This window comes from Lissotriton vulgaris, chromosome 12, assembly GCF_964263255.1.
Source record: "Lissotriton vulgaris chromosome 12, aLisVul1.2, whole genome shotgun sequence".
Classification (NCBI taxonomy): domain Eukaryota; kingdom Metazoa; phylum Chordata; class Amphibia; order Caudata; family Salamandridae; genus Lissotriton; species Lissotriton vulgaris.
The window spans coordinates 493,136,116-493,162,576 of NC_141700.1; the positions used below are offsets into that span (position 1 = coordinate 493,136,116).

The window sequence follows — 26,461 nt, forward strand, 5'->3', positions numbered from 1 at the left end:
ATCAAACAGGGTTTATTGCAAGATTACGCCCGTATGAATACTCACAATGAAGCTTGAATAATCCCTGGTTGGTTTTTAAGAAAAAGGAAAGCATTTTGCCCTCTATTTGGTGTACCGCTCTTTAGCTGAATTATATGCTAAGGTTATCCCACATGCTTACGGGAGTTACTGCGGGGCCATTGTGATGCCTCGTCCGCGGTCCGATTTTAGTATTTTGACTATGCTCCCTCACGAAGCTGCCCTTGAGATATTAGGTAGTATTTTGAAAAGTGCGGGCATCTATCTCCCTAATCCCAGGGTGTCGCGCTATTCCATAATCGTTGTGCGAGATACGGGCGCATACGCCCATCAACCGGTATTTAAGTCTCGCATGTTGTCCACACTCGGGATCGCTAACCTTCTTATCCCAGAAAGCAGTCACACATTAAGTTAACATTTACACGCTTACCGCGAAATGCAGGAATGTGGCTTCTGCTAAGACCCCTGTGTTTTTGATGAATGCAGACAGCCTTAATAAAGTTGTTTGTTGTCCTCGCTGCAGTCGGCGTTTGAGGCCACGCCCACTGCTAGCGTCCATGACGTTACGGGGGCGTGGCTACGTCCGAGATGGAGGCCATCTTGGAAAGGGGTAGAGAAACTGTGATTGCATAGAATACTACTGCCTAAAGTCGTGTATTTGATATTGGGCACATCACATGGACGCTTGAATTATTCAATATGCTAAGTGAGTGATAAAATACAGTACACAAATACAGGTTTCTAGGTGTTTTATATGTATGTATTTATATTTCTTTTTTCTCCGTATTAAATTGTCTTTATTATTGGTGTTTTTGCTAACATGAGGATATTCTAGCTTTAACTGTGGTTCAAGGGGTTGTGCACAGCGGTACCTTTTGTACACGATTAAGATCCTGCTGCCCAGCGGTGGCCTGTTGCTACCGCCCTCCCTCTAGAATCATCTCTCTATTTATTTTGTAACGTGATAATTTCGGACATCAGGGCCATGCCTCTTTACTGTCATACAGTAGTTCTTTCTGTATGATTTAGTAATGTAGCCGCAAGTCCTCCTGTCACTCCATATAGTTAATGGGTCCATATTTCTGGTGTATCTATGGGCTCGATTGGAGTGATACCTGAATAACCCACTTTATATAGAGGATATCCTGTTACACTCTATAAGGTCGTTCAGTCCCGTCTGGTCCGTGCCCTCCTGAAATATCCAGCAGGCCTCTTTTTTTAGCAGTCTGTTTTCCATGTTGAATTGGTCCCCAACCACCCGTTCCATAACTACACACTGCAGGTCCCTGGGCTGGTGTTTGAGGATAGCAAAATGTTGAACTAGTTTTGTGGTGAGTTTACCTAGTTTCAAAGTGCTCAGATGTTCCTGGATTCTAGTTTTTATCTTCCTGGTGGTGAGGCCTATGTAGTGCATGCCACACGGACATGTGATCCTGTATATGACGTTAGTTGAATTACAATTGCTGAATTTATTTATTTTTTTAAGATGCCATTCTCTGCCATTTGAGAGGGTCACTGTTTTTGTTTTAGTAGTGAGTGCACAGACTGTGCATCCACCGCATGTGTAATGTCCCAGGGGAATGGACTGGTCCTGCCTATCCTGTTGAGGTCGAGTATGTACCAGTCGGTCCCTCAAATTAGTAGAGCGCTTGAAAGCGAATCTGGGCTGGGGCATTTGCATTGATGTTGTACTAAGCAAATGCCAATGCTTCTAGATAATTTTTCTTATCCTGGTGGAACACGGACCGAATGTAGTGACCACAGGTATGCAATCCTCTGGGTCTTTCTTACTTCTTTCCAGAAGGGCTTCTCTAGGGGTATTAAGGGCCTGCTTATGTGCTTGTTTGATGATTTTTTGTGGATAGACTCTGGTCATCAGTTTTTTCAACAGGTCCTCGGTCTGTTCCAAGAAGCTAGCAGTGGATGTACAATTTCGCCGGTAGCGAAAAAACTGTCCTACCGAGAGGTTGTCCCGGAGGGCCCTCGGATGCAAAGATCTGTAATGCAAAAGGGAGTTCTTGTCCGTCAGTTTTTGATGGGCGTTGGTTATCAGTTTATTCTCCTCAGCTTTAATATCCAGATCCAAGAAGGTGGCTTCATGGCGATCCATTGTCCACGTGAATCTTAGGCATCCGTCCAGATTGTTCAGCCAGAGTAAGAAATCCCTGAGTGCTTCCTCTGGGCCTCTCTAAATGCACTGAATATCATCGATATACCTCTTACAGAGGACAATGTTCCCCTGGAAGAGATTCGATGGATGGTAAATAAAGTTGGTTTCAAACTGGCCCACATATATGCAGGCCAGGCTGGGGGCAAAGAAGCCCCAATTGAAGTTCCAGACGTTTGGAGGTAAAGCTGATCTTTGTACGCAAAACAATTGCGTGTGAGCGCAATTTCAATGCACTGCAACACGAAGGTCTGTGAGGTATCGTATAACCATGTATAATCATGGGGGTGGGGGAGGCAGAGTGAGAATCCTTTCAGTCTCCGTAGGTAACTTTATAATCAGAAGGGGGAAAGGATCACTGGTCCTGCTTAAACCTTGGGCTCACAAGTCAAGGACCTGGTATCTCCCAAACATATATGACTCTCATACACGTGTATATTGATAGTGATGGTCTCTCTTTTGCGGTATATACTGTGTCCCTGCTTTTCTACACGTGCGTGCGTAATCATTGAGTCATTTTTTGTCTTGTGCACCCTCCACCAGGAGGTTTGCCTTAAGGTTTAAGGCAGTAGTGATCGTGGAAAGTGGGGGGTAGTGGTGTGATTAATAAAAAATCCGGAAGGCCAGACGAGAACACTTTAATAAGTCTTGGTTCGGACTATAGTTAAAAATTACGGATGCACTTTGCGAATTGATGAGGGATTCTAGTGCATTGCATTGGTATTGTTAAAAAGAGGTCAACATGTTTCAGCCTTTGGTAGTCAGTAGATCTATAGGCTTTCGTCAGGACCAATGGGGATAAGTGAATAGTGAAAAAAATTGTGAGAAGAATAAAGGAATATTGACCTGATTCTTCGCGACTTTAAGGTTTCATTGTACCTGCAAATGTAAAAAACACGCACACAGACAGCGACAAATAGGGAGAAGGGGTATGGAAAAACACATAATTATGTACAATAGTACCTTAATTTTTATATAAGGAACTAGAAAATGGCAATACTTCCCGTCATACTCATTTCGGGCGTCAACTCTTCCATTCTCATGCTTCGTTTCGACTTATATTGAGGTGCCCATAGTTCTGACAATAATACTGTAGTGAAGTGCTCATAGTTCTAACCATTTCACTGTGCGTGGTCTATCGTGAAATACGCTAAACAGTGCGGAAGTTTTGTGTCACTGCATACATTCTAAGTATTCCAAAGATGTGGTTATTGGGGTTTAAAGGCGTGCTAATGGTGCCGATGAGGTTTACCACGAGTCGTTGGTTTAGCGTGGTTGCATTCATGCTCAATACGCTGCGCGCGCTCTTTGAAATGCGCATACCTTGTCTTATTTCGGAAATTGCTCCCTCGGGGATTTAGGCTGATCGAGAGAGGCCTTACTGCAAGGTATCAGAAGGGGGGGAGTTATCGAGTGCGCTTTATTTACTTACGGTTTCCCGTTTCTTGAGTGCGTCTAGTTTTTCCCAGTACCTTAGTGCCTTCTTACTCGGTCCCGGCAGCATGTGCTGACTCTGCCTCTCCTCACCCGGAACTACAGGGTGATGCGGTTCCTGGTTGATTTTAACTCCGTGGCGGTGGAAATAGAAGAAATACTTCAGCAATAGGTGCCGAAGGTCTCTTTTAAAATAAAACCCACCATTATTATTGGTAAATAAAGGAGTGCATAAATTAGAAAAAATGGGGGAATTATGTGTATAAAGGAACCGTTGTTATTTTGTTTTCAATAAGTGAGAGAGGCTCATGAGTTGTTGCGCTTTAAGGTAGAATGCAGAGATTTTGTTAGATGGGTCTTTTTTGAACTACAGTATTGGGCTTGTTTTTTGGGATCATTAGTAGAGTACATAGTTTGTGATCACCAAGGATGGGCAGAGATACTAGGCCATTGGGGTACCCTATTTAGGTGGATTGTTGAGAGTTGAAGTCTCAGATCATCTGTTGAGAGATAACCATGGAACAGAATCGTTCAGGCCCAAGGTATCTGTTTTGAACCTGTGAACCCAACGCTGTTCTTTCTCGAACAGTATGTTTTCTGCGTTTCTGTCAATTGTCTCAAGGCTTTCCAGGATCACCCAGTGGAGATCATTGACAGTGTGTTGTTTTTCTTTATAGTGTGATGACATCTTAGTTGTGCTTTTCTGACAGTTCACATTACTCCTGTGTTCACTGAGTCTCTGTTTCGCTTTTCGGCATGTCATCCCAATATATCTCATGTTGCACGGGCATGTGATCATATATACCACGTGGCTGGTGTTACAGTTGGTGTGTCTTTTTAATTTCCATAACATGTTTGGGAGTAATTGCAATTCTTTTGTTGGCTTTGTAGTGGCACAGGCTACGCAGGAACCACAAGGATAGTGTCCAGTAATTGGAGGATTATTCCAGAGGCCTGGTTGTTGTTTCTTTTTTCTAGGTGGGGGTCTCGTGTGGACCAGCAGATCCTTGATATTGGTGCTCCTTTTCTTGGCAAATCTTGGTTTTGGCCAGGTCAGGGTGTTTGATGTAATAATCTTCCAGTTGCGGTTGATTATTTTCTTCACCTGATTTGTTATTGGTCTATACGTTGTTACGCACGTAGTCCTGTGTTCAATCTGTTTTGGGTGACTTTCGAGGAGAGATTCTCTCGGTTGATTTCTGGCTCGTTTCGCACAGGAGTTGATTATTCTTTTTGGGTAGTCTCTGGTTGTTAGTTTCTCACAGAGATCTTTTGCTTGCGTTTTATAGTCATTTATTGAGCTGCAATTTCTTCTCAGCCGTAAGAACTGGCTGTACGGAAGGTTTTCCCTTAGCGGGCGGGGGTGAAAACTGTTGAAGGATAGTAGACTGTTTTTTGCAGTGGGTTTGAAAAACGTTCTTGTTTGTAGGCTGTCTTCCTTGGCAAAAATGGTGATGTCCAAGAAATCCAGGCTATGTGCATTGGATGTGAATGTGAACTTTAGACATTCGTCCTGATCGTTCAGCCACCTGTGAAAATCTGTTAGTGACGTATTGTCCCCTCTCCAGATTAGGAAAATATCGTCGATATATCTCTTCCAAAAGAGTATATGACGAGAAAAGGGGTTATGCGCGTTGTGTACATAGGTCTGTTCAAAAGTGCTCACATACAGACCTGCTACGCTAGGCGCAAAGGTGCTGCCCATCGATGTTCCATGTTGCTGGAGGTAGAGGGTGTCCTTGTATTGGAAAAAGTTTTCCATAAGGGCCAATCTACAACATTCCAATACGAAATGTCTTGGGGTCCGGTGTGGCCAGTCAATGTTAAACACGATGGTTTCGAGAGTCTCTAAAGTTTTCTGTTGCGGAAGGCTTGTATAGAGGCTTTCGACGTCCAGTCCTACTAGGAGCATACTACTTTCTTAGTACTCGAAGTTTTGTAGCATATTGATCAAGTCTCGTGTGTCTTTTAGGTAAGTAGGAGTGGCTTGGACCAGTGGTCTCAAGTACTGGTCCGCAAATTGCGATAGTGGCTCTAAAATAGAATTGATCCCCGAGACAATTGGTCTTCCTGGTGGTGGCATCTTGTCTTTGTGCGTTTTGGGCAGAGAATAAAAGTAGGGCGTGACTGGTGTTCTTGTTATTAAATAGTCCGCCTCTTTCTTTGATATCCAGTTGTTACATTCTGCTTCCTCAATCATTAATGATATTGTTCTTTGTAGGCGCGCTGTTGGGTCGGTTGTGATCACTTGGTAGAATTTAGTGTCTGCCAGTAGGTCCATGCATTGTCTATCATATCCTTCTCTTGTGAGCTCACAAGAGAAGGATATGATAGACAATGCATGGACCTACTGGCAGACACTAAATTCTACCAAGTGATCACAACCGACCCAACAGCGCGCCTACAAAGAACAATATCATTAATGATTGAGGAAGCAGAATGTAACAACTGGATATCAAAGAAAGAGGCGGACTATTTAATAACAAGAACACCAGTCACGCCCTACTTTTATTCTCTGCCCAAAACGCACAAAGACAAGATGCCACCACCAGGAAGACCAATTGTCTCGGGGATCAATTCTATTTTAGAGCCACTATCGCAATTTGCGGACCAGTACTTGAGACCACTGGTCCAAGCCACTCCTACTTACCTAAAAGACACACGAGACTTGATCAATTTGCTACAAAACTTCGAGTACTCGGAAAGTAGTATGCTCCTAGTAGGACTGGACGTCGAAAGCCTCTATACAAGCCTTCCGCAACAGAAAACTTTAGAGACTCTCGAAACCATCGTGTTTAACATTGACTGGCCACACCGGACCCCAAGACATTTCGTATTGGAATGTTGTAGATTGGCCCTTATGGAAAACTTTTTCCAATACAAGGACACCCTCTACCTCCAGCAACATGGAACATCGATGGGCAGCACCTTTGCGCCTAGCGTAGCAGGTCTGTATGTGAGCACTTTTGAACAGACCTATGTACACAACGCGCATAACCCCTTTTCTCGTCATATACTCTTTTGGAAGAGATATATCGACGATATTTTCCTAATCTGGAGAGGGGACAATACGTCACTAACAGATTTTCACAGGTGGCTGAACGATCAGGACGAATGTCTAAAGTTCACATTCACATCCAATGCACATAGCCTGGATTTCTTGGACATCACCATTTTTGCCAAGGAAGACAGCCTACAAACAAGAACGTTTTTCAAACCCACTGCAAAAAACAGTCTACTATCCTTCAACAGTTTTCACCCCCGCCCGCTAAGGGAAAACCTTCCGTACAGCCAGTTCTTACGGCTGAGAAGAAATTGCAGCTCAATAAATGACTATAAAACGCAAGCAAAAGATCTCTGTGAGAAACTAACAACCAGAGACTACCCAAAAAGAATAATCAACTCCTGTGCGAAACGAGCCAGAAATCAACCGAGAGAATCTCTCCTCGAAAGTCACCCAAAACAGATTGAAGACAGGACTACGTGCGTAACAACGTATAGCCCAATAACAAATCAGGTGAAGAAAATAATCAACCGCAACTGGAAGATTATTACATCAAACACCCTGACCTGGCTAAAACCAAGATTTGCCAAGAAAAGGAGCACCAATATCAAGGATCTGCTGGTCCACACGAGACCCCCACCTAGAAAAAAGAAACAACAACCAGGCCTCTGGAATAATCCTCCAATTACTGGACACTATCCTTGTGGTTCCTGCGTAGCCTGTGCCACTACAAAGCCAACAAAAGAATTGCAATTACTCCCAAACATGTTATGGAAATTAAAAAGACACACCAACTGTAACACCAGCCACGTGGTATATATGATCACATGCCCGTGCAACATGAGATATATTGGGATGACATGCCGAAAAGCGAAACAGAGACTCAGTGAACACAGGAGTAATGTGAACTGTCAGAAAAGCACAACTAAGATGTCATCACACTATAAAGAAAAAGAACACACTGTCAATGATCTCCACTGGGTGATCCTGGAAAGCCTTGAGACAATCGACAAAAACGCGGAAAACATACTGTTCGAGAAAGAACAGCGTTGGGTTCACAGGTTAAAAACAGATACCTTGGGCCTGAACGATTCTGTTCCATGGTTATCTCTCAACAGATGATCTGAGACTTCAACTCTCAACAATCCACCTCAATAGGGTACCCCAATGGCCCAGTATCTCTGCCCATCCTTGGTGATCACAAACTATGTACTCTACTAATGATCCCAAAAAACAAGCCCAATACTGTAGTTCAAAAAAGACCCATCTAACAAAATCTCTGCATTCAACCTTAAAGCGCAACAACTCATGAGCCTCTCTCACTTATTGAAAACAAAATAACAACGGTTCCTTTATACACATAATTCCCCCATTTTTTCTAATTTATGCACTCCTTTATTTACCAATAATAATGGTGGGTTTTATTTTAAAAGAGACCTTCGGCACCTATTGCTGAAGTATTTCTTCTATTTCCACCGCCACGGAGTTAAAATCAACCAGGAACCGCATCACCCTGTAGTTCCGGGTGAGGAGAGGCAGAGTCAGCACATGCTGCCGGGACCGAGTAAGAAGGCACTAAGGTACTGGGAAAAACTAGACGCACTCAAGAAACGGGAAACCGTAAGTAAATAAAGCGCACTCGATAACTCCCCCCTTTCTGATACCTTGCAGTAAGGCCTCTCTCGATCAGCCTAAATCCCCGAGGGAGCAATTTCCGAAATAAGACAAGGTATGCGCATTTCAAAGAGCGCGCGCAGCGTATTGAGCATGAATGCAACCACGCTAAACCAACGACTCGTGGTAAACCTCATCGGCACCATTAGCACGCCTTTAAACCCCAATAACCACATCTTTGGAATACTTAGAATGTATGCAGTGACACAAAACTTCCGCACTGTTTAGCGTATTTCACGATAGACCACGCACAGTGAAATGGTTAGAACTATGAGCACTTCACTACAGTATTATTGTCAGAACTATGGGCACCTCAATATAAGTCGAAACGAAGCATGAGAATGGAAGAGTTGACGCCCGAAATGAGTATGACGGGAAGTATTGCCATTTTCTAGTTCCTTATATAAAAATTAAGGTACTATTGTACATAATTATGTGTTTTTCCATACCCCTTCTCCCTATTTGTCGCTGTCTGTGTGCGTGTTTTTTACATTTGCAGGTACAATGAAACCTTAAAGTCGCGAAGAATCAGGTCAATATTCCTTTATTCTTCTCACAATTTTTTTTCACTATTCACTTATCCCCATTGGTCCTGACGAAAGCCTATAGATCTACTGACTACCAAAGGCTGAAACATGTTGACCTCTTTTTAACAATACCAATGCAATGCACTAGAATCCCTCATCAATTCGCAAAGTGCATCCGTAATTTTTAACTATAGTCCGAACCCAGACTTATTAAAGTGTTCTCGTCTGGCCTTCCGGATTTTTTATTAATCACACCACTACCCCCCACTTTCCACGATCACTACTGCCTTAAACCTTAAGGCAAACCTCCTGGTGGAGGGTGCACAAGACAAAAAATGACTCAATGATTACGCACGCACGTGTAGAAAAGCGGGGACACAGTATATACCGCAAAAGAGAGACCATCACTATCAATATACACGTGTATGAGAGTCATATATGTTTGGGAGATACCAGGTCCTTGACTTGTGAGCCCAAGGTTTAAGCAGGACCAGTGATTCTTTCCCCCTTCTGATTATAAAGTATCGTATAACCATTCACATTCCCCCAGGGAGCGGGCTGCTGCCACCAGCATAGCCTCCTGGGGGATGTTGGTGTACAGTGACTCGATGTCAATAGTCACTAAGAATTGTTCAGTGGGGTCATATGTCACCGCTTCAAGATGTCGCAAAAAGTCGGTGGTGTCCTGTATATAGGATAATTGTGAGACCACACACTTGCGTAGAAAAAAATCAGAAAATTGGGACAGTGGTTCTAATAGAGATTGGATGCCCGATACTACCAGGCACCCGGGGGTGGTCCCTGGGCCATGTGTATTTTTGGCACAATGTAAAATGCCGGAATCCTGGATGCGGGGCTGATCAAGAACTCCACCTCTTTGGCAGTAATCCACTTTTTCTCTTTGGCTTCAGAGACCATATTGGTAATGATGTTTTGTAATTCTTTAGTAGGGTCTCTGGGTAATGGTCTGTAATGTTGTCTGACTCCTAAGAGCCTATTGATCTCGGCCTCATAGTCTGTGGTATTCATCTGTAATGGCACGAGGTATATATTGACAATATGTGTGTTCAAAATGTTATTGTTACTGTGAATCACCTAAGAATAAGTATGTCTATAAAACTGAAAACCTGTGATCTCCAAATAAATCCACGGTCATCTACTTACATCCTTGAGGCTCGTGATTTGTTACATTTATGCGCTACCAAAATCCGAACAATTTGTAACTGAACCGAGTCAAGCAGTGACCTACAAATATTGAGTTGTTTGTGAATCTCCGAATGTTGCAGGCACTTCAGCAAGACAAGAGCTTGCCAGGACGGCTTCTGAACAAGTTCAAGAGCCGAAGAGTGATTACCAACTCCTGAACCCCAGGGTAAGACTGATATCCATTTATGCTTCTTGTTATGCTCCTCCCCATCGTTTTCACTCCAATAACCTTCATCTCCGCTTACCCACCCTCCTTGTCTCAATTCGCGCTAGTGCTCAGTGCACTTATTTGTCCCTCTGCACCGGCGCGCTGTCCTGTTTGACAAAACTGTCTCAAAGCGCGTCATCAGTGGTAAGGATTACTGTAAATCACAGACTCACTTTAGGACCTGCCCCCTTTATCTCCCCATGAAAAAAGAACAATTGATAGACAGAATACAGAACAATGTCATACATTCACCCCAGTACAGAGATCTGTACCTAAATCCATCGTTGTTTTTCTACTGTTGCCATTCCAGTTTGAACCCAGTCATATGCAAATCAGTCTTGACCCTGCGCCCAATGGAAACAGTCCAGCCCGAATTGCCAGGCAAGGCAGGAAGGACCTGGCTAGCCAGTTCAGGTTCGACTGTTCCCATGAGGCACGGGTCAATACTAATTTGCATTTGGCTGGGTATAAACTGGGCTGGTATAGTGGGCAAAAGAATGATGGATTTAACCCAGATCTCTTGACTGGGGGTGAATGTTTGATTTGCTCTACATTCCGCCCATCATCTGTGTGTCTTTTGCTTTCCCACCCTTTGTGTGCGGGGTATGCCCAGACATGGGTCCCGGGCTCACTGTGCCACTGAATTCAAGCTAGCCTGGCTGATGAGGGGTGATGCCCTGAAACCGGTCCCAGGATGCTTGTTTCCGGTCCAGGGAGGACCTGGCTTGACAGTTCAGGCTGGACTGTTCCCATGAGGCACAGGGTCAAGACTGATTTGCATATGGCTGACTCTAAACTGGGGTGGCATGGTGAGCAAAAGAGCAATGGATTTAACCCAGATCTCTTGAACGGGGGCTGAATGTTTGATTTGCTCTGCATTCCGTCCATCATCTGTGTGTGTTTTGCTCTTTACCTCCCCCGCACACTCATCTACCAGGAACCCCCAATCTGTTAGCCTGAATTCAACATGGATTGTATGGATCATATTAATGTATGTCCTGTCTAATTTACAAGTGTTTACTCCATTTCTAAACTGTTCACCTACATGACTGTAATCACTCAGCAGTCACTGGCCGCATTTACTCCTTATTTTCTATGCAGATCACCTCTCTTTGAAGTTATTTGTATGGTTGCAAAATCGTGCAGTGTTGGTGTTAAAGTCAGAAATGACTAAAGTTGTCACATGATCTGAGGTTAGAACCAGCGAAATGTAAAGTGCAGAGCAACTTGTGGACTGATGCTCAGGAGTCATTGGTTTCGGAAGGGCTACAGGTACTTGTTTCTGTAAGTAGCCTCTGACTCTCTCCCATATCTTCCTACCAGATAGGCTTCGTTCAAAGCTCCCCCAAGTAGTGCTTCTGGAGATACAATAGTAATTTCCTTCATCCCAATTCAGGCCTTAAAAAATCAGTTGCATTCGCTTTCCTTTTTAGGTCTCAGCCTGATCCAGCGCATGCGCGGGTCTCGGCCGAGACATTTAGAAGTCACTTTTGGAAGTGCTTCCAAAGCAGCGATCAGCTCACCCTCACGCGCGCGACGTGCACAGCACCTTTTCTGTCGCGCGCGTGCGCACAACTCGCGTTTTCTTTTAATTATACATTATACTTGCGCCCAATACTTGTTTAACCTGCCTCTATCTGCGTCTCTCGCTAAACTGTATAACCGCGCTCTCTCCAATTCAGCTGGCACTGTATGCCCTCTCTCAACTGTCTCGCCTCTTTCAGGTCTCACTTTTTCACCTACCCACCAACCCACTCTCTGAACAGACAGTTCAGTCTAACTTGTCTCTGCCTCTCTCTAACGCCTGTGTTCCCTTCTATCTGAGTTGTCGCTCTCATTTTTTCTATCACCTCGCTACAGTCTTCCCTGCCCACTGCCTCTTCCTTTCTCTTTTAACAGACTGTCCTTCCCCTGCCTCCCCACATTTTCTCAGCTGCCTCTTTATTACTTGTTTTAATGTGTTTTTGGACGGAACACTAGTGCTTGTGTTTAAAACGCCCTCTGGCAGAACTCGGAACTTTTGGCAGCCAAGCACGAGCTCCTCTGCAGCTCTGGCCCTCCGAAACATCGATGCCCCTCCTCTCAATTTAGTAACAATTCCCCTACACCACACTGTCACCGCAGGGCCGTGCAGACCAGAAAGGCCTGACAGCCGATGGGGCAAATCCACTTCGCAGCACGCTCACTGTCGTCATCCTGGCAGTAAAATACAATGCATTTTGGACTTTTTAAACACTTCAAACATACGTACGACCCAACGTACGACCATGAAATTCAACACAATACACGTAAAATATAATGTGATAAAGCAGTGCAAGTCACCAAGTGGCTGAAAATAGTGATGCAACGAAAAAGTGCAGTTGATAGGAAGTGATTTAAAACTGATTGGGGGTATCCACAAAAATAAATCTTTATTTATCATATCCAGGTGCCCCCCACCAGGATTAAAATGAAAGAAGGATAGGTAATGTCTAAGTGAGAAAGTGAGGTTTCTCAAGACTTCCCTCCTAGTTCTGCTGTGGTCAACATGTTTCGACTGTCTTACTGTGCCTCGAAAGGTCACTCCGGTCTTCTTCAGCACTGTAGTTGCTTCCTGTACCAAATTTTTAGGCACTACCATAATTCGGTTTTTGTTGCCCCGAAATTCAAGCCGGTCTATTTTGATCCTAGCTCCTCTAGTCACGTGTAGAGAGTGCTCCCACTAATCAGGGAGAACATTAACTATTGAGAGACAAGGGAAAAGATGGTATAGGCATATTACATTCCTTAATATCCTTTCCTTATTTCCATATTATAAAAAACATACAATTGAATTCCAGCTATGGTCAAGAGTAGTGTTAGTGCACCCATTTGGCTTCTTGCCCGAGTAGAAACATGCCTCCACTAGTATCGAAGCCCAACACATTCGTTCAATGATATTGCCGGTGTGTATACAAAAATAAAAATGAAAAGCTGCATATGTCCACACATACTACTTAACACCTCATATCTCTCCAAATCACATCACTCTCAATTGTGTCGATAGTGAGACAATGGGCGTGATCTAGTGCGCCCGTCATAGTACTCACCAAGTTTATGTGATGTATAAACTCGAACTGGTGTCCGGCAGGAGGGTAACCCGGGAGCACAACCTAAGTTATAATGACAAAACATGTTGGTATTGGTAAGACCCCATTTGCACACATGATTATGATGGCAGTGGGTGCATAGTGTTATGCAGAATCGATTATGCATGTACGATCTCAGTGTCAAGGGGTGCATAGGGTTGTGCAAGACTGGTAGTAGGGACCTTTCATCCATGACCCCGTGAAGACCGTGATTTAGCAGTACGAGCAGTCTTAATAAAGCAATTCAATTTCTCACTCGCGTCCAATGGCGTCCCACGTGATCGGCTGATCACGGGAGCCATGACGTGTCAATGGGAAAGTGCCATGAGTATGAGTGGTGGGAGATGTAGTTTCACTCCATCACGGGAAAAACAATAAGACTTACAGAGGAGGCAGGGTATGATGTGTGTAAGAAAAGACTTGTAACTCGCTCTATTCTCACAATTCTTCGTTGCTATGGCCCTGTTCTAAGAAATGTGCTCTCAATTTAGTGTTGGTTTTTCCACACCTGATTGTGCTGCGATGTTCTGTTATTCTTGTGCGCACCTTCCTACTCGCCATCTCTACATACATCTTCTTGCAGGGGCAAGTAATCAAATAAATCACACCCTGGGAATTACAATTCGTGTGCGATCTTTGTTCCCAGGGTGTTCTGAGTTCGAGGTCAATTGACTGAGTGTTACTCGTGAGATGGCACACACTACATGAGCCACATCGTGTGTGGCCCATAAGTCTGGGCAAGCCTGCCACAGTAGTCGCGCTCCTCATGACCATCATGTCCCTAGGTCTCGTGTGTATGAGAAGATCTTTTAAATTCTAGCTTCGTTTGAATGAAAAGAGAGGTTTCTCTATATTCATGCCCCCAGAGTTAAGTATTTTCCAGTTCCTTAGTACCAGACGTCTAACTTGTTGTGGCGCCGTATTAAATGTTGACACAAAGACTGGTTTGTTAGATTGAGGTCTAATGGTTTTGGAAAGTAGTGATTCCCGATTTGCATTGAGTGCCCTTTTCTTGGCACTTTTAATGACCCTAGAGGGATAACCTCTCTGTTGTAATTTCTGTGTAAGGGTGTCGGATTCCACAATAAAGTCAGTTTAGTCCGAACTGTTCCGACGTATTCGGAAGAACTGGCCTACAGGCAAATTCTCCCGTAGAGATCGGGGATGAAAACTTTCGAATGCCAATAGGGCATTTTTGTCTGTAGGCTTGTGGAATACCTTGGTTTTCAGGGTACCCTCACATGGCTCTATCACTAGATCCAAGAAGGGAAGACTGGTCTTAGTAACGGTCGAGGTGAAATGGAGGAACGGGTTCTGATCATTTAACCATTCTAGAAAGCGTTTGACTGATGTTCTGTTGCCTCTCCAAATCACCAAGATGTCGTCAATATAACGTCGCCACAATCTCAATTGTGTAGCCCAAGGCCCATTGGCATCCAAAATCATCATATTCTCAAAAGCCCCCACATATAACCCTGCTAAACTGGGAGCAAATACGCTCCCCATTGATGTTCCATGGGTTTGGAGGTACACTGCCCCCTCAAAATCAAAAAAGTTTTTGGGGAGGGCTATCTCAGCCAGATGTGGGATAAATGCTTGTGGTGTTTCGTAAGGCCATTCTCTTTCAAAGAGCAGTGACTCCAACACCCTGAGAGTTTCCAATTGGGAGATGTTGGTATATAGGGCCTCTATATCAAGCCCTATAAGAAATTAATTTACTGGATCGAAAGGGACATCCTTCAACAGGCTTAAAATATCAAAGTTGTCTCTGAGGTAGGTGGGCAACTTCTGTACCATGGGTTTCAGAAAAAAATCGCAAAATTGCGAGAGGGGCTCCAGCAAAGACCCCATCCCGAAGACAATAGGTCTCCCGGGAGGGGGTCTCACTGTTTTATGGATTTTTGGCAGGACGTAAAAATACGGAGTTTTAGGTAGCTTGTTAATTAAGAACTCTGCTTCATGATCCGTGATCCAATCGTTAGTTCTAGCCTCCTCTACCGTGATCATGATTTCCCTGGTGATCAAATCAGTAGGGTCCTCCATCAGTTTCCGATAGGTCCTCTGGTCAGACAGAAGGCGGGTACACTCTGAACGATACACCTCTAGATCCATTACTACCGTGGCCCCGCCTTTGTCTGCCGGTTTCAAAATAATATCTCTGTTTTTAACCAGTTCCTTCAGAGCATGTTTCTCGCAATTAAAGAGATTAGAAAAATGATGAGGTTGTGTGAGATTGGAAGTTTCCAAATCATGGATCACTGCCTGTTCAAAGGCAGCCATCTGGGGAGGAAGTACTGCCAATTGTGGTGTGAAAGTGGATTTGGGACGAAAAGGAGTGCCCCCCTTGGGACCCCCGGAGGGTTCCCGGTCTGCAAAAAAGACCCTCAGTCTTAAGTTGCCCAAGAACAAGGCCAAGTCCTGTCGCAGTTTGAAAAGATCTGGCTGATTCGTCGGAACAAATCCCAACCCCTTGTTAAGTACACATTCTTGTAGTTGAGATAAGGGGTGAGAAGATAGATTGACCACTAGGGAGGTCCGCGGCTCGTGCTCTGCAGGCCTCCCTGTGCCATGCTCCTGGTCACCCGTTTGGGTGTTTTCCTGGTCGTCCCAGTTCACTTGTGCGTGGCCCTTCTGTTTGCCTCGTCACTTGCTCCGGCCTCTCCCTAAAAAAGGCCCTTGGTAATGTTGGAACTGGTCATTTTGAAATTCTGGATTTTGGAATCTTTGGTTCTCATAGTGTTGGTTTTGGTACGGTCCGGTGGGGGATATCCCATCACCGGCCAATTATAGGCCTGATTGGGGTATTGTTGAAAAGGTTGCTGGAAGAACAGTGGTCTCCGACCCCGCCAAAACCCTCGCCCTCTTCCTCTCCTTTTCGGTTGGAACTCATTTCTGCTGCCCTCACTAGAGCTGCTGGTGGTATACTGACAGGGACGACCTTGTTGTTTGCTCTTATTACCTTCTGCAAGTTTCTGGATGGCATTATCGGTGGTAGTGTAAGGATACTCCTTTTCTCTAGAGAAATTCTTCAAATCCTTTTGAAGCTTCGAAATCTTTGAATGGATCAAATGGTCTCTATATTCCGAGAGTTCAGTGTTGATTTGGTCCAATTTTTGGTCGAATATCGCCATTACAATATTCGCTTGGAGTCCTGCTTCGGTTGTTTGTATTTTTATCAGGAGGGCATCTGCTAGTTGTTTGGCTGTGCGGATAATTAAAACCAGCCAGTCCCGCGTGCATTTCCAAGAGATTAATGCCCAATCCCGTCTGAATTCCTCATCCTCCAGAAAAATTAGTGGTTCATTAGTTACAAGGAGTCCTCTTGGGCTAGCATTCACCCGTAGGTACTCAGTGAGGATTGCCCCATGTAAAATCGTTTTCACCTGTGTTTTTTTTTAGTTCCAGAAGGGTATCCCAACCCTCCCCTTGTGCTAATACTGCTGAGACTGTACTGTCACCTAAAAGAGATGGACCTGCCAGAATGTCAGAGACTATGTCATCCCTGAAAGAAAGTCCTGGGATCAGCACCATTATGTGCTAGAGAGAGGGAAGTCGGTCGAGTTACTCACTCTCCTAGTATATTGATCTCCCTACTCCACATAGATGAGAGTAATCACAAATCGGATAAGATAAGGTGAGAACGTGATGTGATGGTGCAGAAATGAATAGCCCAGTGCTAAAAATAGCACGGGATTCACAGAAAATACCCCTGCGGCTAAGCTGCCGCTCTTAAAGTCACTTTACACAAAGAAGGGGAGAGGGCCAAAGGATTACACTCTACCACCCATAGCCCCCAAACAAACTTAAGTACACACACAATGGGGGTGGAGAGCTCACAACAAAACTAATAACAGAACAGACAAACTCATCTGTTTGAAAAAACTGCCCTCACTCACATACCGAGGTATGTGACATGCTTCATCATAGGGCCTGCTTGCAATACGCCCTGGTGTAGCCACACTCAGGGCGGAGCATAAGGGAGGGGGAACAAATCATACAAACGTCACATGACCCAACGTACGACCATGAAATTCAACACAATACACGTAACATATAATGTGATAAAGCAGTGCAAGTCACCAAGTGGCTGAAAATAGTGATGCGACGAAAAAGTGCAGTTGATAGGAAGTGATTTAAAACTGATTGGGGGTACCCACAAAAAATAAATCTTTATTTATCATATCCAGGTGCCCCCCACCAGGATTAAAATGAAAGAAGGATGGGTAATGTCTAAGTGAGAAAGTGAGGTTTCTCAACACTTCCCTCCTAGTACTGCTGTGGTAAAGAGAAACACTTTCTTCTTTCTGCCGCTTTGTGCTGGATTTCTTTGTGTACGGCCTACCTTCACCCAATTCCATTAGCAAAGCGCTGGCTTTATCTAGAATAATGCAGTGATTTTATTTACTTTGCCAGCCATATTTTGTTGGAACTCTCCTGCTGGGATTAATACGTCTGATTTCTGAGTACAGCTTTGATTTCTTTTTAAACGTATTTCATGCTTCGAGAGTCTGAATGGAGTGGGCACTTTGGCTTTTTACACCGGGCCACTGTTGCCAACAGTATTTGTCTTTTTGTTGGGGATGGGGGCAGCTGGTGTATTAAACAGCCATGCATGCTTCCGTCCCAACCTCGTGCCATGATCACAAAAGGTGTTGTGTAAAAAAACTTGGGGCATATTACCAAGCAATAGCGATAATTATCGCTATTGCTTGGTTAGAGACAAAATTTAACCGCTAAGCTGCGGCAATTTTATCGCAAATAAACCTTGGTATTACCAAGGTTTATCGCAAATGCGATAAAAATCGGCCGCAATGCATGAATATCGCTGAAAAGTCAGCGATATTCATGCATTACCGAGCTAATGCTCTTAGCCATGTTATCCACCTCCCATTGGATAACATGGCTAAGAACTGCTCAGGGCAGTTGTTAGCTCTTGGAGATATTCGCGCTTAGCGCGAATATCTCCAAAAGTTGGTAATAGGAGATAGCGATGTTAGCGACTGTTTCCAGTCGCTAACATCTTGGCACGCCCACTTTGCATGTCATTAGTGATAAATATCACTGACATGCAAAGTGGGGCCCAAGATGGTCGCTATCTCCTACTAGCTGTCGCTAACTGGTGTTAGCGACAGCTAGGTAATAGGGAGATAATTGTATCTCCGCTTTCTTGGCTTTTAAAGCCAAAAAAACGGAGATAAACCCCCTTGAGAATATGCCCCCTTGTTTTTTATTTGGCGCTACTTTGTTCAGCAGCTCTGTTAAGGCTTCACACATACAGGTGCCTATAGCATTTTCAGAAAAATTTGTGTGCTAGCTTTCCAGTTGAACTGTATTTTCTCTCAAGGAGGGGAGCCAGGTACTTTTCTTAATTATACATATTTGTTTTAAAGATTAATGTTAGGGAAAATCATTAGAGGTATCACGGTTGAACTTTCTTGCTCTTTTCACACACACAATCATATTTTGATTTTTGGCGTCAATTTTGTTTTGCTAAATTCATAAACTTTTTTATCTGGCTGCTATGTGTAACACATTCAGGGTGTTACAATAATTTAATCAAGCAGCACTAATTAAAAAATTAGAACATAAAATCCAGTTTTAACAGCATTAGATTGAAATATGGTTTTAATAAAAAATAAAGATATTATATGAGTTGAAAAGGCTGTTCGGTAAAATATCTGCTTATGGCTCTGCTAACCTCCCTTTAAGAAGACTCTCCTCTCTTCAGTTAACCATTCAAAATCCCAGGATCTGGAACAACATACCTGCATCCATCAGGACTGCCACAACACTGCTCCAATTTAGGAAATATTTGAAGACTCGCCTCTTTAAAAACACTATTCAACAATACATTAACCACCCTCAACCCAGCTCCATCTCCTATTACTCTTCGACTTTATGATTATCTATGACCATGTACAGGCGCTTCACTACCTTTTGGCTAGGTTTGAGCTATAGGAATACCATAAACATATGTACATACATACATGAAGTTTAAATTATATTAATTTAAAAGAATGCACAAGTTGAAAGTCGGTCATTAGAATGACATCTGTCTTGCTATGACTATGACGATGAAAACTCTCTGCAGTTAAAGGATGCTCTAATGAAGAGCATACCACTTGCACCACAAGGAGTAGGATTTTCCATTGCTGCGCAGCTTTAAAATCTACTTATGTCTTTGGGACACTAAAAGTTGTATAAAATAGAAAATAAAGGTGTTATTTAGAGTTAGGTCATAATGGAAAATCTTCCAATGTTTAGGGGAGGCACTGAACTGAATGAGAATCTACTGTAGAATGCTATCCACTAAATTGTATATATGTTACAGGATCTACCAATGGTGAAGTGTCCTCTACATTCAGGGCCAGATGTACTAACGTTTTTTGCAGGCTAAAATGGGTTTTAGTTCCATTTGCGACCACAAAAAACATGTGGCCATTGTACTAATCCTATTTTGCGAGTCATATATCAATTTGCGAATCGCAAAATAGGATTAGCGACTCACTATTAGGAATTGGCATTCCAAGGGCACCCCTTCCTAAAAGCGACTCCTGAAGCTATGTATGACTGTTTTGCGACTGCAATTGCGGTCGCAAAACAGTTGCAGTTTACCAAATAGGAAGGGCTCTCAAAATATTTTTTAAGGGCAGTTAGAGGTCCCAGGTACTACTGCCTGTTCTTAAAAAGCAAGCATTGGCATAGCCAATAGGTCTCGCCTTTGGGACCTTATAAGTGTTTAGTTATCCAGCACAATATCCTTGGTGCAACAACATCAAATGTTGCATGGCTAAACACTTATCAGGTCCCAAAGGAGAGACCTATTGGCTATGCCAATGCTTGTTCAGTTAGAAAGGCAAACTGAGCCAATGCTGAGATTAAAACAGGCTTCGAGAGGTGAAAACGGACACTTGGCTTTCTGCTGCGTCTTTAATTAGCAATATATACTTAAAGCCAGTTGTTGCTGTTGATTAGCAGACTGTGCTGATGCAGAAATCAGTTTCTCCTAGACACTGCAGCTTTGCTAGTGCCAGGAATAGCACGTCTGGCTAAGAGGTGTCCAAGAGTTCTCTGAAAGCACGAAGTATCAGTTTACAAAGAGCACACCTTCCCTCGGGCAGTACATTTTAAGGAATGTATCCTAGATTAGGTATTGACTGATTTCAGTAAAACAATTATCCAAAATATATTGGCAGTTTGAAAAGATCCGAGACCAGGCAGTGATCCATAGAGGCGGGCTGGTGGTGGCTGTGAAGAAACGCAGATGCAGCTCCTGGGATTCATAAGTACAGAGTTGGACATTATTACTCAGTAATTTTGCTTCATGCAGGGCTCGGGCCGGGGGGAGGTATGGAGGTGGACTGGTTGGAAAAAATGGTGAAACCTTGAGGCATATTATCAAGGGGGTTTATCTCCGCTTTTTTGGCTTTCAAAGCCAAGAAAGCAGAGATTAAATTATCTCCCTATTACCTAGCTGTCGCTAACACCAGTTAGCTACAGCTAGTAGGAGATAGCGACCATCTTGGGCCCCGCTTTGCATGTCGGTGATATTTATCACTAATGACATGCAAAGTGGGCGTGCCAAGATGTTAGCGACTGGAAACAGCCGCTAACATCACTATCTCCTATTACCAACTTTTGGAGATATTCGCGCTAAGCGCGAATATCTCCAAAAGCTAACCCCTGCCCCTGAGCAGTTCTTAGCCATGTTATCCAATGGTAGGTGGATAACATGACTAAGAGCATTAGCTCGGTAATGCATGAATATCGCTGACTTTTCAGCGATATTCATGCATTTCTGCCGATTTTTATCGCTTAGGAGATAAACCTTGATAATAGCAAGGTTCCTAAGCGATAAAAATCGCCGCAGCTCGGCGATAAAAATATTGCCGCTAAACCAACATAGCGATAATTATCGCTAGTTGTTGGTAATATGCCCCCTTGTTTGTTGGGAAATCTCAAACTTACATCTGCCTCATATTATTGAGTAAATACATCCCTATATACTGTTCTAAATGCAATACACTAAAGAGGCTGCAATAATTTGTGTTGAAACCGTATAAACTGTATCCCATTTAACACTTTTGTTTCAACATCCTGTTCACAAGACTTGAAAGGGACCCAAAGGTCTGCATTTTGTAATTTAGAGTGACTGACCACATTTTCACGCCCCGGCTACACCTGTGCTCCCAAACTTTGCCAGAAGGCACAGGCAGGTGATGTAGCGCAGTCTCCTCTTAAAATCTCGCGCAGTGTGGGCTTCCATTTGGGATTTATTTAGCTCCATTTCAGGGCTTGCGTCAACTTGGTGATGACAGAACTAATACTTTTCCTTCTACTCTTCTGCAGGTGATATCGTATAGCATTGAAGCAGCAGACAGGGAGGAACGGTCACCTAAAAGGTGTGCACAACTTCTGGACTTATGCATGGGGGACGTGCCCTGCTGCAACCCTTGTGCTACCTGCCACTGCCGATTCTACAAGGTCTACTGCTACTGCCGCAGAATCAGCCATAGCTGCCACCTGGGCAAAAACTGACTAACCAGAAGGGCGGCCATTTGTAAACAAGTGATATATTTGTAATGTTGCCATCTTTGAAGTAAAAGGAACAAGTGAGAGTTAAGAGTGAAGGTCATTAGTGACTGGGATATGAATCTTTTGGCAATGGAGACTGCCAATCTGTCCATCCCAGTCACTAAATCGAAACTCAAATAATAGATGCAGGAGGCCATTGCCACCACTGTAAAGTGAAGAAAAAATGAGCACGGATACAGCATCAGTTTATTTTATATTGTATTATCAGTAAATTCAAAGATCCTTTTAATTATACCAAATAAATTCTCTAAGTCAAAGGTTCAGATTTGTTCAGCAAATGACCTCATTGACGCTCTTGACAGGAACACTATCTCTCATTGCACAAGTACCAACCAACGCCTAAAACAGAGGTCTGTATGACATAGAGACACTTCGATGTAGGGGTTGATTGGGGCGCATGAACACCAACTGTGAATATCTTCTAGTGCCAATGGTTGGATCCAGTGAGTGATAACGATCATTATTTTTCTCAGATGGCATTTGGAATCCCATGTCAGTGAAATAAAATAGTAGTGCCATAGCTATCCACCCTTATCCTTTCTAGATTTTGTTTATGGCGTATATTACACGTTAATCAGGTTAACAGTTTTTCACTGCTTCTTCGGCAGAATTCGCTTGTTGGTCGCGTCCAGTTGTTAGGCCAATCCTGTGGGACCAAGGTCTGGAATTCCAAGCTCTGAAATACACTACTCTTCATTTCCCTCTCTGATTTCACCTGGAATTAGTGTCTCTCCTTTCACATTCTCTGCAGATTCTAATTGAAACTACAAGTGGTACTTAGACGAGAGGACAGAGGGCTTGCTCCTTCCACCAGCCAGTCATTCTTCTCAAGGAAGGAGACCGAGGCAACATCAAATGCTCTACCTCCTGATTGGTACACTGTGCCATTAAAATAAGTTTCGACATATTTTATTTCAAACATCTGCAATAAAAGTAGTGCTTTTCTTACTGCATTTACAAGTTGCACTCAGGCCTCTGGAAAGATGGACAATTTTGAAAAATGTGTCAAATTGTATGCTGTAAATTTAAACTATTTGTGGGTCCTGATATATCATTTTTGTGTTTTATAACATAAGACCTTCAACCCAGAGACTGGTAGAACTGGCAGTGTGTATGTTATGATACATGTGTTGTGCATTGTCTTGCTCTGGGATTCTTCTCTGACCACAAGTCTTAGCTTGTCTGTGGTTGGTAAAGAAGTTGGCTGGTGTCGAACGTTATCAACATCAGAATTCCTTGATGCACATAGCCCTGTAAAGCTGGATTTATAGATGCATTGCAAATGTTAACGTTTGTTTCTTTATTCAATTTTAGAATTCTAGCTCTGCATTAACCCATTGTATCTCTATTGTTCCCAACCAGCAGAAAAATATATTTAGCCTGCATGGTTAGTCCATTTTCTGGGACCTTATATTGAAGATTTCAAGTTCCCAATTTTCGCCTCAATTCTGTGTCATACTGAACCCCCTATGCACATCTCAGACATTCATATGTTTGATTGTGTTTACCTTCTTCACTTGTACAATGGATCATCTCACTCTAAATATCTAGTCAGTCACTTTTCCCCACAGATCATCTCACAAGTCACTATGGCTACTGGCCATCTCATTTGTAACTACTAACTGTGACCAGCTTATTCTTGATCATCTATTAAGTGATCTCCACGCTGACAATCTCACTGAAAAATCATCAAAACATTTACTTTTGCTGTTACTGACTAACTCAATGCTAACCTTCAATTGACCATCTCAGCAAACACTACATTATTCTAACATCTCGTCCTCGCCATCTCACTCTGACCGGCACATATCACATCTCAATGGTGGTGTACCCACAATCTCAGTTCTAATCAACTGCCATTCATCATGCACTGGTCATGTGACTGTTGCCCATCTCATTGCTTACAGTTAATGTGTTATCTTTTTCTGACCACACTTATTTTACGGTGTCCCAACTGACCATCTGACTAGGTCACCTCAATATTAATCATCTTGTTTCAGAACTTCTCTCTTTTTGAAATGGTTTACGCCTGGCTGGTCAGTTAAGTCCTTTCAAGTCATTCCACCTTTTCTCCCCACCTCTAGTCTCTAGTAACCAAGCTCACTCCAAATAGAAAACATAAGCTTCCCTCCCACTTGGCACAATTCAGTTTGGTTACAAAAGTGCTCAGCTATCACTTTCTTGTAAGTTTTGATGTCGAATTTTGTGTTTTGATTTATACAAATTATCACTCTGAATACTGTGTTTTACTTGCTGTAAATATTGCCATTCTGTCAAATGTATTTCCTTTTGTTATACATGAGTGCGGCATATCTGTGTTTCTGAAGACTACTGCACCCACTCCAATAAATAAAATACATTTCTATCATTAATTTTGGGCGAGTAGCATTCTTATGACACATTACCATTTTCTGATTACTCACTGATCCAATGGTGAAATGGACTGTTAGAAAGCACGTCAGCAGGACAAACCAAAACGTGATCTATCTAGCATGCAATTGTCTAACGTACAATACCACAGATGTCCTTGCAGTACCACATGAATGCTATTATGTAACTGTGTTAAGAGGGCCTATTCAAAGTTAACTATTTATTTGCTGTTGACTCATTTTGAAGTATGAGTTTTGTATTTTATGGGTGCCTTTTGAATTAGTGTATGTCAGACAGGCGAAGTCACCGATATGCCACCTGGCCTGCAGGTGTTCTCATGGTATTCTGCTGCTGCCTGCGTCCACCGTTTGGCCACTACAAAAACACATGGGGCCTCATTTATGAAAAGTGACGCATCGCTGCGTGAAAACAGCGATGCGTCACTTTTCACTGCGCACTCCTTACAACATTCCTGATGCGTCATATTTAATGTATGACGCATCATGTCACAAGGACTTACAGATACGTCAGTATTTCTGACGTATCTTTAAGCGCAAAAGTGATGCATTGCTGGAGTGTGTCACAAAAGTGACGCAACTCCAGCAATGCGTCCTTTCACATGGGGAAAGCCCCATGTGAAAGGGCTTGCGTCAGTCTTACGCCTGCTGTGAGGCAGGCACAAGATTTTGACGCAACAGTGTCCTAAAAGTGACGCAGTGAAATCTCATAGATTTCACTGCGTCACTATTACGAGGCTTTTTGCGGGTGAACGCCCCCTCTGCATACATTATACCTGACGCAGGTATAATGTGGCGCAGGGGTTTAAAAAGTGACGCATCTACCTAGATGCGTCACTTTTTAAATATGGCGCAACGAGGCGCATTTTTTACACCGCTGGTGCGTCACAAAAAGTGACGCACCGGCGGTGCAAAACTGGCGCAATGCCTTCATAAATAAGGCCCATGGGCTGGTGTGTGGTGTCACTTGCTCTTGATCAGCAGCGTTAGAGTCACGCCCAACTAGCAGCAGGGTAGCAGGAGCCCTGCACTATTGATAGCTGATACTGTGGTCAAATTGTTGTAAGCATAGTATATATCAAGGGAGACATTCTCCCTAGCAGGACTCCTTTCATCTCTTCTCTAGTGTAGGACACTAGGAGATCGGTTCCAAAGCTAGCCCCTTCCTGTTTTCTTCCAACCTGCCTTCAAAGAGTAAATAAAGGACCTCAAATCCTCTACATTTAGAATTGTGGGTTCACTGTACCTCTAAAACCTTACACCTCAGAAGCACGCCCAGTGGATCGGGGACAGTTTTCAACAAAATGTTATGAGGCAATGTATCCCTAAGATATGGTACAAAACAGTAAAAGTTACAGTCAAATAAGAAAGGACTGACTCAATAAGTGAGTCCTATCTCAGAATTAGAAATTAATGAAGATTTATTAAGAACATTTAAAATGGCACAATACAGAGATAATAGAGTGCTGGTCAGCAAATCTCAGTTAAATACATACAATTATTGCCATTGTGAGCGAGGACGAGCAGCTAAAACCTTACACCTCAGAAAGTCACATCAATGGTACGCCCACTGGGGGTGTGGATTTCGGTTCGTTGTTGAAGTAAACCTCAATTTCATGAGGCAATGTGTCCAGAGGTAAGGTACAAACCAAAAGCAAAAATTACATTCCATTTTGAAAGGACAGATGCAGGTGAGTAAATCATTGCCATAAAGGCCATCAGTACAGAAAAATAGCAAAAACGGGAAAATTCCAAGTCTAAAATGTGCAGCAAAAACAGTAAGGAAACGGACAGCATCCCCAATAGAGCCCAACAGATTCTGGCTCCAACGTATATGACAGGGTTTATATAGGGAATATTCTGATAGGAATACATTTCAAAGTGCAGATTCGTCATGATGTGAGCAAAATAGTACATTTTAGCAAATCAAATCACAAAAGTATTGAGCAGCATACACTGTTACATAGCCTTACCACCTGAGCACTATTCCACTATTAAATATTAGTTCAGCTCCTATCTGACCTAAAATCAATCGGAGATGTCAGAACAGAATAGTAGTTTTCTCACAGGGGAAACCCAATAAACCCTTGTAGGCTTGGGCAGTTTCTAGTTCAAAACATAAGATGCTACAAGG

The 26,461-nt window shown here is 43.2% G+C and overlaps 1 protein-coding gene across 1 annotated transcript in view; it reads left to right on the forward strand.

Moving 5' to 3' along the window:
* AGRP (agouti related neuropeptide) overlaps positions 1 to 22,804 on the forward strand; it is a 41,032-nt gene extending 18,228 nt beyond the window's left edge. The window contains exons 2-3 of the mRNA XM_086946474.1: positions 10,111 to 10,196; positions 21,695 to 22,804. Of these exons, the coding sequence (XP_086802600.1) occupies positions 10,111 to 10,196; positions 21,695 to 21,883 (275 nt within the window). The 3' untranslated portion in view covers positions 21,884 to 22,804. The remainder of the gene's footprint in view (positions 1 to 10,110; positions 10,197 to 21,694) is intronic.
* Positions 22,805 to 26,461: the final 3,657 nt, after the last annotated feature.